The sequence below is a fragment of the Vigna radiata genome, chromosome 7 (assembly GCF_000741045.1).
Source record: "Vigna radiata var. radiata cultivar VC1973A chromosome 7, Vradiata_ver6, whole genome shotgun sequence".
NCBI lineage: Eukaryota > Viridiplantae > Streptophyta > Magnoliopsida > Fabales > Fabaceae > Vigna > Vigna radiata.
In genome coordinates, this window is record NC_028357.1 from 3,462,198 (window position 1) to 3,473,793 (window position 11,596).

An 11,596-nucleotide genomic window follows, 5' to 3' on the forward strand; every position below is an offset into this window, starting at 1 on the left:
TTTTGAGGGGACAGAGTAGGATAGGATGTAGTTGTGTAAGGTACCACTGTAAGTGTTGAACCTGCTAGGAGTTCGATACTCACGTGAATGTTTGGATGAGTTGAGTGTATGATGATTTTGGTATGTTTATTTTATTATTGAGAAATTGTTATGCGAGAAGGAAGTATGTTATTAATCTAAATATACCATGTGTTTTCTATTGCATTAGCTCACCCTTGTTTTGTTTGTTGTTTGGTCGTTATTGTATGTTGTGTGTTAAATCTCGGCGATGATCATCCGGTGGGTGTGAGCAGAAGATGATGAAATACCGGTGGAGCAGGCATTAGATGGAGAACCGACTGGAGTTTAGTTAATATGGAAGTGACTTTGTATTATATGTTTTTAAGTATGAATTGTATTAAGATATATTTCCAGTATTGATTTGTATAATAATGAGGAAAACTTTTATTCCTCCTTTATGACTGTTCTACCATATTATTGATGTAAGAACTCTATTATAGTCTGATGCTATAAATATGGGGATGTTACAGAAATCATAAGTTGTTACTCTAGACATGGCTAGAAGTAAAGTTGAATGATTGAAAGACATTTAAGTAAACATTCTATTAAGAATGAAACCAATTTCATTCGCATCAATGTGTTGTGATTGTTAATTGAAAATAACTATAACTAAAAACAAAACCTATAATTGAAAATACATACACACATAAAACTGAGACAATTTGATAAAATCCTAACAAATCCTTTCATGAAACCCTTAAGAAAAACATGATTTTAGAAATATAGAGAAATGAAACTCAAGCTAATTGAAAACAAACAAGTAATGCACACCTAACCTTTTGTGATTGAAGATCTCATAAATAAGGTTCGAATGAGTAAAAACAAGTCATTTGTTTCAACTGACACAACATTGATTTAATCAATTTTGTCTCTTAGTATGGTGTGTCAAAGTGCTCGATACTACATTGCGATGATAAAATTTGTAGTTAAATTTTATGGTATGAGAAATGTTAACTTTGACAAAACTTTTAATAATCTTTAGACTACTTGTTAGTACATTACATACGCTCTTGGTTTATATAGTTTTCTACACTAATACTAATGCATTACATCTTGTATAATACCCATGATCTTTTTCTTTTCTTTTGCAATAAATTAGAAAATTTTGTAATTTAAGTATTATAAAGGAAACCAAATTACATATTGTTTAATTTACTCTTTTTTAAGTAATTTATATAACAAGATACATCACATACCTTCAAAATGAGTAATAAGGGTTATACATCTCATATTTCTAGGATTTCTTTTTTGCATGTTTAAGTTCAATCTTTTAGGGGGCCGCCGGTGGCGGTGGCCATAGGCCACCGGCGGCAACAAAGACAGAGTCTCTTTTTCAACCTGTGTCTTTATATTTCAATGTCTAGTCCACCTAATTGCCCTAGCCAAGTTCGTCTTTTGGAATTCGGCTTTTGGAATTTTGTTTTATTTCTCAGCCTCGCTTGTAGTGTCCCGCCTGGCCATGGTCTTTCAGACCAATACCTAAAACTAGTGCCTTCCCTCCTATAATACCCAATCATAGGCATTCTCATTAACAACCCTCATAAGCCATCAAAACCATTCACTTGCATCACCCTTAGCAATGTCACCAAGCTTCTGCCCTTAAATTAGTTGAAGCTCTTCTTGAACTCTTCATCTATTAAGCAACCCTCATAAGCCATCAAAACCATTCACTTGCATCACCCTTAGCAGTGTCACCAAGCTTTTGTCCTTAAATTAGTTGAAGCTCTTCTTGATGGCTATGATCTTTCCAAATATCCAGATGAATCCTTTCCTGCACCGCCGATGACGATCTCCACCACCGTTGTACCTCCAACTTTGAATCCTGCTTATCAAACCTGCGTCGACAGGACCGTCTTATACCTCAAGCAGTTAAAGGAGCGTCTCCACACGGTGTCGTCTAAAGATGCAGATTGAGCATTCTTCAACTGAAGCAGAACACAAAGCCTCTCTGCTCATTACTGTTCAAGTTGCATCTCTTTTTCAGATCGTCTAAATAAAGGGAAAATAAATATACAAGAATTAGCTAATAAAAATTAATTATTCCAATTTAAAACTATATATTGTCTGTTTTCTTAATGATACAATCTTTAGTAGATTTTTCTTAATTATTAGGATTAATCATTACATCTCATATATTGTCTGTTTTAGAACTTGTAAATTTTTTCATAAACAATAAAAAAATAAGTTTTTAAAAATAAATATTTAGCCACATATAAAAATCAATTTATTCATGCTGTGAGTAATCTTGTAATTGTAAAATGAGTTGGAATTAAATATGTCTAAACTATCTATATATGCGAAGGTGTTGTGGTTACAGTATTGAATGAGAATTAGGGTCTCCTTGTAATCTTCAGCGCAAACAGATTTTGTCTTTGATGTTGTCTTGGGTGCTACAATAAAAACACAGGCTGTGACTAATTGCATAAGCGTGGCTAGAACGTTTAAATGAATTTGATCATAATTAAGTTTTACATTAAAATATGAAAAATATTTTTTGACACACCTAAGTTTTTTACATTCATTCATTTGACATTATTCTTGTTTTTTTTTTCTCTTCTTTCTTGAAAAACTACAAAACTTTTCATTTTTAGACCATTTTATTCTTATATTCTGTGTCAAATAAATGTAAAAGTGTATCATAGTATTATTACTCTTAAAATATAGGGTTAAATATGTTTTTAGTTCCTATACTTTGGAGCGATTTTGGTTTTAGTCCATTTTCAAACTATGGTACAATTTAGTCCTTCAACTTTAGAATACTCTGGTTTTAGTCTTTTTTACTAATTTTTTTTTAACTTTATTGGTTGTTTCAAGCACTTTTCTTAGTTAACATTGAAGTAAAAATGTGTTAAACAGTGTAAACAATCCAAATGCTATAATGAAACGTGTTTGAAACAACAAATAAAGTTAAAAAAAATGGATAAAAAAGACTAAAACCAGAGTTTTCTAAAATTGGAGGACTAAATTGTACCATAATTTAAAAATGGACTAAAACCAAAATCGTTCGAAAGTACAGATACTTAAAACATATTTAACCCTAAAATATATATGACACTGAAACGAATGGAAGTAGTTGAAGACATTCTCACCAAAACTAGTTCACTCATTTGAAGTTTGATTGTGATGGTAGCAATCATAGGCGGAAATTGAATTGAAAGGCAAGGTAACCGAAATTTAGGGTTAAAAATGGTCAATCTTTATTATTACTCAGATTACTTAATACATGTTTTATTTTAAACATAAAACAAAAGACCAAGTTTGGAAAATGATATTAATATATAGTTTGTGATACACGCCGAATCAGACAGAGCAAGTATGAAATGAAACGCGGATTAAACTACCTCCCAAGAAATACAGTCAAGGATTTATTAAATATATATTAAATGTTTATTGTTTACCCAACCACCACCAAAATTATTGCTACAAAATATTCGCTTTATTCTTTTATTTATTTGTCAATATAAAACAACACCCATTCTTTTATCTTAATTCAATGTTCTCAAATCTTCAGCACCACCCCTATATTCTTTTTAATTATAAAATATTATATTTATTTGAGAGGTATTAGTAACATGATTTTGTTATTGAAAACTAAAGGATATTTTAAGATTCACTTATCGTTTAATGATAATCTTTTCTATTTTTATGTTTTTTTAGTAAATTTAAATCAATATGCTATAACATTCCTCAATTTTTTTATTCACGACAATATATAATGGAATGCAAGAATAAAAATTCTTACCAAAAAACAGTCTTCTAGGTGTAGGAATGGAAACAATAGAGAAGTTTGATAAAGGAAAAACTTTGGAGTATTTGAGTTATGATGATTATAGTTTGTTTTTATTTATCATTTTGAAAATATCATTGTTCCTTTTTCTTAAAAACTTTTGTATTTTAGGATTTCCATCAAATCATTTTCATATGGTGAGCTGAAAATATAAAAGGGTATTTACTATTTTTTAATTTTAACCAAAAATAGCTTAATTGATTAACTTCTATATAAGTAAAATATAATATTTTTCTGTTTAAATGTTTTGATATAAACTAAAATTAAAGCTTATATGTTAAAAGTGAAACCGTGTTTGTGGGGGTAGCTAACGTATTTAACATCATTTCTGTTTTAAAAAATAATAATTCTCATTATATATATATATATATATATATATATATATATATATATATATATATATATATATATATATATATAGTTTAGAAGACACGAAATTATCAGTTTAACTTACAATTGAGATTAAAATATATAAAATAACTCATGCAATTTATTATTATTTATTTTAATTTGCGGATTCAAAATTTATATTCTTTCGCTAGTAAATATATTTAAAACTCAAAATTTTTGTCTTAAAAATTGATATGTTTGAGATAAGAAAATTTGACTAAGAATTATTTTTGTCAAAGATATTTAACCGTGTTTAAATTATTTAAACTTAAATTTAGTATATAAAGCACAAAGTGTCTAACTCTTTGTACTTAAAATTTATTTATAATTTTAATAAAGACTCAACATTGATTTAATTTGTATTCTCCGCAAATCATGTTGACAAATAGCAAAAAGAAAGTGGTACGAAAAAGAAATGAAAAAAAGAAAAGAGAAAGAAAAAGAAAAAGGAAAATTCAGTATCATGAAGATTGCCACTGACCTGACAACTGTTATGGTTTCCATTTTTGAAGAACATTCTTACTCTAATTGTTACTATATTCGAGTTTATATTTTTGTTTTGGTTTTACATTAAATTATTTAATTTTGATTATCAATCTAATACAGACAGAACAGAGAAATACTTTTTTTTTTCACAAATAAACTATAAAAAAATCCTTCTCCTACCTCTGAAACTGCATTCAAAATCAATTCAAATACGATAGGTGTGCCTGCTCCTACAGCACCACCAGAAGCCACAACTTTTTTTTCTCTCACTTCTGAACATAGCCTCTTCAATAAATGCACGCCCTCTGAAGTTTGAAGACTTGTTTTCCTTTTTTCAAAACCAACCCAGATCAGAAAAAGTCGTAAAGTTATTATCTTTGTCTACTTCAGAAGTACCCAAACAAAAACAGTGCTTGTGGTTTTGCAATCTGTTTCTGGGAACCCATTTTCCCTTTTTCAATCTCATGCTGCAGTTGTTGTTCTTTTGAAAATTTTGGGGGGTTTGTTTGTGCATAGTGCTAATGTCTGTCTCAAAATACAAAATACTGTCTCTTTGTCTGGTTTCATGGCTGTGGTGCGGTTATGTGGCTGTGGCTTCAAGTGAGAGTAGTATCGGTTCCAAAGACCTTGATCAGACACCAACATGGGCGGTTGCCTGTGTCTGCACTGTTTTCATCTTGATATCCTTAACTCTGGAGAAAAGCCTTCACAAAGTGGGAACGGTGTGTCACCATTTTCAAATGTTTCTTTTCTTTTCTTTTCTTTTTTGTCCGCCTTGTAAATTTAATTATTATCACTGTTTCCTTGTGCCTTCTTTTGACAATCAAGTTATTCCTTCGATACTCTGTTTCAGTTCAATTTACTTTAATTGGGGTTCCATGGAGTTGTTATTTTCTTTTTCCTGTTCCTTTATTTTTATTTTTTTTGAGTTATTTTGTCCCTATTGCCGAGGCTTTGGTTTTTGCATTTGATCCTTGAATTTTCGGGGTTCTGTGATTTTGTTTGTGCATTGTCTGTTCTGCATTTACAGTTTGTTTTTTTCTTCCGAGGAAAATCCTTCTTTCGTTTTTTTCTGTTTCTGAAATTATGTCTTAATTTTTGAAATCGTAGAAGTTGAACGGTTGTTGTGATGCCATGATCATAATCGGTACTTGTTGGGATTTTCCTCTTTGCTAACCTGATAATTTTTTTCCCAGTGGCTACATGAAAAGCACAAGAAGGCTTTGCTTGAGGCTTTGGAAAAGGTCAAAGCTGGTAAGAATTTTCATCAGATCGATTAGTTGTCATGAACTAATGAATACATCGTGGAGCCAAATAAGTTTGACTCATCTTCTCGACTTAATTTTCTTTTATTGTAATTTATGTGAATGATTGTTATAATAATAGTAATAATAATAATAGCTACTACTTCTTTGCCTGTTTTTATATTGTGGGTTTTATTTTTGCAGAGTTGATGATTCTTGGTTTCCTTTCACTGCTTCTTACTTTCGGGCAGAGTTACATTGTCAGAATATGTATTCCTACTGATATTGCAGACAAATTGTTGCCATGTCCGCTTGCTGGTACCGAAGAAGAATCAAGTAGTGAAGAGGAACACCGTAGGAAGCTTCTTTCTTATGAACGCAGATATTTGTCAGGTGACGCTACCAATTACCAATGCAAGAAGGTAACTATGTTTCCTCGCTAAGATTTTATTTAATTGAATGAAACCTTAGTCTGTGTTCTTTTCTGAAAAGGGCTTGGTGATTTTATCTTAGTTAACTTCAAAGTATTTCAATACGATAATACAGTGAACACTGTTTTTCATGATATTTTGCAGAATTATGTTTGTAGAAGCAAATAATATCTATGTAGTCATGTCATGTCATGTCATGTCATGTCATGGACTGTTGTTTCATCTTTATTTGTAGAGTGATCTATTGAAAACAATTGCTTCTCTCATTCAAAATGCCATCAAAAGTATGCTTGGCTTAGGAAAATAAGATGTTTTATGTTGATTGATTATAGATGTTACTGATGTGAATATGTGCATTTGGTTGCATGTACATTGATAAAAAGTGAAATTTTACCTCGTTTTGGAACCACCAAATTATGAGTTTTGTAGTGTGAATTCCGTCCATGTCTTAGTTAGGTTTAAAATTCATAGAAACATAGAAGAAAGCTCATCAGCTACACTCCAATTCTCTGTTAGGTTTCCGACTTGTTCACTTCCGTCAGCAGTCCCCACAATATTAAAAACTACTTTTGTGCATTCATATCTGACTTTATTTTCTTTTTTTTTTTGTTTATTCATATCAGTAGTTTCCTATCTAATTGTTGTTGGTTACAGGGACAACAACCACTTATATCAGTCAATGGATTGCACCAGTTACACATCCTCATATTCTTCTTAGCAGTCCTTCACGTGTTTTACAGTGCTGTAACAATGCTTCTTGGGAGACTAAAGGTTTGGATGTATTTTTTTCTTTCTTTGTTCTTTCTTTCTATAGCTTTATTGATTGAATGCTTCGGATATTTTTCCATATCTGTGCATTTTAAGGATACCAATTTGGTAATGAGAATCCTATGTCTTCCTCCATGCTTTGGAACCATGATGCCTAGAAGATTTAGTGATTGAAATTTCTTGTATTTACTGGTTTACAAATTTTTTAATTTTCTTCTAAGAAAAAGGAAAACAAAAACATTAAGTAGATTTAGTTTAAACTTTAAATTTAAGATATAATAATAATGGCTTGAATTTTGCTCTGCATCTATAAGATTTAATTAAAGCATACTAGAGGTAGTTGTAGGGAAGTTGAAAGCTACTGCAGAATACATATACATACATACATACATATATAATAATAATAATAATAATAATAATAATAATAATAATAATAATAATAATAATAAGCCAAGACCAAAGTAAGGTAAGTCAACTTGAACTTCAAGATAGAATGAAATTGAAACTCTTGGCTTGGGTGATTAATCTGAAATATGACAGTTTAAGTCTTGAGATGGGTCACTTATAAGATGGTCGAAGATTGAGAATTTAGACCAGCTATTTGCACCCAAAGTCTCACTATGATTAGATTTGTGAGTTTTTCTGTCAAAAAAATTTCTTAAGCAGTGTAATGCGTGTCCTTCTTGTGTTCATTGATGATGAAGAGTTGGTGACTGAATTTTCTTTTTCTTTTGTGCAGATTCGAGGATGGAAGGCATGGGAGGAGGAGACTTCATCTCATGGATATGAGTTTGCCAATGGTATGATGTCCAATGATATATTTAACTCTTTTTCTTCTTCGAGTGTAGAATTTCTTAATTTACTGATAAATGCTGCTACATGCAATCTCATGCCAATATTGAGAATTTACTATGCCTGCAGATCCCTCAAGATTCCGCCTTACACATGAAACATCATTTGTGAGAGCTCATGCTTCTTTTTGGACAAGATATTCAATCTTCTTCTATATAGTAAGATTTATTTTACTAATCTTCTATGTTTTCACTATTTGTTTGCTTGAGGTTGAGAGCTTGACTTAATCAACCAGTTATGGGTCAAGTACCATAGCTTTAGTTTGAATCGTCGTACACTTGTAAATTTGTGAAAAGAAATGAACAGGGGACTTTAGTAACATTGGTTTAGGTACAGCTCAGAAGAATCAGAAAGTGAAGTAGAACAACTTATGAATTCACTACAAAATTTTTGCATCATTAGTCATAAAAAGCCTGCTTGTTTATAACTTGAATTAAATTTACGATTCTCTTTAAATTTTTGTAACATGTCTTCCATGTTGCCAATTTCAGGGATGCTTTTGTAGGCAATTTTATAGGTCTGTAGGCAAGGCTGACTACTTGGCTTTGCGCAATGGATTTATCACTGTGAGACCTACTCTACAATACATGTTCTTTTAAAACTGAATTTGCCTTCCTCTTTTGACAGTGCATTATGTGTAGGTACACCTGGCTCCTGGAAGTAAATTTAACTTCCAAAAGTATATCAAAAGATCCTTGGAGGATGACTTCAAGGTTGTTGTTGGAGTCAGGTAACTCTTCTAAAGAGTGCATTAGTAGCATTATATTATATATATGATATATCCTTTGGTAACTTGTTTGACATACTTGCTCACTATGCTGTTGACAGTCCGATTCTCTGGGCTTCATTTGTTGTATTCCTGCTACTAAATGTTAATGGTGAGCAACTATTTTCTTAGTGGAGTTCTATGGAATTCTCAATTAGTCAGTTGAAGGATAACAGTTGGTTAACCCTGTAAAAATTTGCAGGATGGCATGCTATGTTCTGGGCATCCTTAATTCCAGTTGTGGTAAGTATTCTGTTTCTAATAATATAATTTTCATTCAGACTGATTAAGACTTACAATTACAAACCATTTGATTGGTTTCAGATAATTTTGGCTGTCGGAACAAAACTGCAAGTCGCACTCGCAAAGATGGCTATTGAAATAACAGAAAGACATGCAGTTGTCCAAGGAATTCCTCTTGTTCAAGGCTCAGACAGATATTTTTGGTTTGGTCGGCCTCAGTTAGTTCTTCATCTTATCCATTTTGCTTTGTTTCAGGTGATCACTAGTTTCCTCTTAGCAGAACCCTGACCAAACGTTTAGCAGATGGAACACAAAAGTTCAAGTTTAGACTTGCAAATCCAGCTTTACCAGGAGGCAAATGAACATAGCTAATGACATAAATACTAAAAAAAATTCTATTCTAATAGATAAGACATAAAAGCAAATAAAACTTTACCTGCCATTAGCTCCTTTAACATTATTTAAGATGTGTTGAGGGTTTGCTGTTGAGCAGATAGATTTAAATATCGTAGTTGAACCTAGTACTAGTGAGAAAAATATTGTTGGAGTTTTGAATTTTGAACTAGTTAACATTTGTATCTAACTCAATTTTTATTTTTTTATCTTGCAGAATGCTTTCCAAATAACATATTTCTTGTGGATATGGGTACTGATCCCTCACACCTTGCTGATCTTAAGCAATATCCCTTTGTAGCGATCTTGGTGAACGGATGACTAATATATGAATGATTTCTTGTATTGCAGTATTCTTTTGGACTGAAAAATTGTTTCCACGCTGACTACAAGCTTGCAATAGTGAAAGTAGCATTAGGGTAAGTCTTGAATTTACAATTCCTTTCTGTATTAAACCATGATATTGCCCTACCAATCTGATGAATTCTCTTGTTTGAAGGCTTGCGGCACTATGCCTCTGCAGCTATATCACCCTTCCATTATATGCTCTTGTTACTCAGGTAATAAGTTGTTTTATTTCCTGGTTTTTTGGTATTTGGTCATTGGCCTTAATTAAAGTTTTTTCTGTGGTCACGAACTTTACTGCAATCAGAGCACTTAGCATTATTTATGTAGTAAGTTACTAAATTTGGTGGATTAATGAACTGATCATGGTAAACACAAACAGATGGGCTCAAGAATGAAAAAATCAATATTTGATGAACAAACATCAAAAGCATTAAAGAAATGGCACATGGCAGTGAAAAAGAAGCAGGGAGTGAAACTTGGAAACTCCAAGGTGCGAGCCATGGATGGAAGCACCACTGATTCAACAGTACACTCTTCTGGCCCCAAACTTCACCGTTTCAAAACCACTGGTCACTCAACTCGCACCATGTCAGCCTATGATGACGACCATTCTGACATTGAGCTGTCTCCCGTTTCACCGACAGCAAACTTGATTGTAAGAGTGGACCATGATGAGCATGAAGCAGAAGAAGCTGAGCATCACCCAACAGCCAACAATCAAGAGCTATCACGTTTGCCAACCCTTGAAAGAAGCATGAAATAGCTTCCCATGTTAACCATTTTTGTTCTTTTACAAAATATATGTTGTACTTGTTTAGATCTTTCTAGACATTCTTATACTTAATGTAGTCAGTTTTGTACATTCTTGTTCTAAATCGTTACCGGCATTTGAAACTTCAACCTTGTTCAAAAACCATTCTTGAGCTTTATGAGCAAGGGCTTATAAGTAGAGAACAAAGGCTTAAAAAGAAGTTAGTATATTGAAGGGTATGCATACATCCCATTAATCATGCTTTTTGTGTAAGTACAGCAAACATGCATTCAGTTACATCGCCTCTGGTGGTTCTGCAATATTCTTATGATACTGATTCTCGGTTCTTGAATTTGTTGAATGGATTGCAGTTCCATATGCTTCTTCTTGTAACCCATATAAATTCTTTTCCATTTTCTGGATGACAAAAATGACTTCAGATTTCTCAAAGTTATTTTTTATTTTTGTATTAATTTGAAAGTCATTTGACTGTTCGATTGTATACTTTACATCATTTTTTACCTTTGAATTATGTAATTCAAAAATAAAAATTAACTTTTGAATAGCAGTCTTGAAATTACTTTTGGTTTCTGGATTGTGGGATCTAAAATCCACTTTTAAGAAAATAAAATTAATTATATAATTTTGAAGTTATTTTTATTTCTGAATTCAATTTTAATTTTTAGATTACATAATTTGAAAGGGCAAAACTTTTTTTTTTTAAAAAAAAAAATGGTGTGCAGAAAGAAATATGCACGAAGAAAATGTCATATGGGTCTTTCTTTGTGAGCTTTCAATTTTTTTTCCTACACTCCCAAAGTTTACTAAAATGTCCAAATATCCTTTGAGCTTTGATTAGGATGAAAAACTTAAAACTTGATTTTTTTTTTCTCTTATATTTAGTTATTCATAACACTCACCCTACCTCCCAAAAGCGCCGCAGAACCCCATAATTTCTTCACTTTTCATCCTCATCCCGTCCTACACCTACGACACACTATTTCCCTCTTTTACTTTCACATTGTACCTCATGTGCTCCAACCTTTTCTTTTCATGATAAGCTCATTCTAAGTAAGT

The 11,596-nt window shown here is 31.9% G+C and overlaps 1 protein-coding gene across 1 annotated transcript; it reads left to right on the forward strand.

The window, feature by feature from the left end:
• Positions 1-4,902: 4,902 nt before the first annotated feature.
• Positions 4,903-10,868, forward strand: LOC106769585 (MLO-like protein 10). Its single transcript, XM_014655259.2, has 15 exons — positions 4,903-5,445; positions 5,920-5,977; positions 6,172-6,389; positions 7,053-7,169; positions 7,906-7,966; positions 8,088-8,176; positions 8,510-8,584; positions 8,660-8,748; positions 8,847-8,896; positions 8,987-9,027; positions 9,109-9,282; positions 9,638-9,673; positions 9,772-9,839; positions 9,920-9,980; positions 10,148-10,868. Exons 1-15 carry the CDS (start codon positions 5,245-5,247, stop codon positions 10,529-10,531), a joined length of 1,722 nt encoding a protein of 573 aa, XP_014510745.1. The 5' UTR covers positions 4,903-5,244; the 3' UTR covers positions 10,532-10,868.
• The last annotated feature ends 728 nt before the right edge of the window (positions 10,869-11,596 follow it).

Excerpts from the sequence above, each read along its gene's own strand:
- LOC106769585 (XM_014655259.2), top strand. The coding sequence starts at position 5,245 with ATGTCTGTCTCAAAATACAAAATACTGTCTCTTTGTCTGGTTTCATGG. Across the intron at positions 5,446-5,919 it reads GCCTTCACAAAGTGGGAACG|TGGCTACATGAAAAGCACAA; the intron begins GTGTGTCACCAT and ends TTTTTTTCCCAG. Across the intron at positions 8,749-8,846 it reads AAGGTTGTTGTTGGAGTCAG|TCCGATTCTCTGGGCTTCAT; the intron begins GTAACTCTTCTA and ends TGCTGTTGACAG.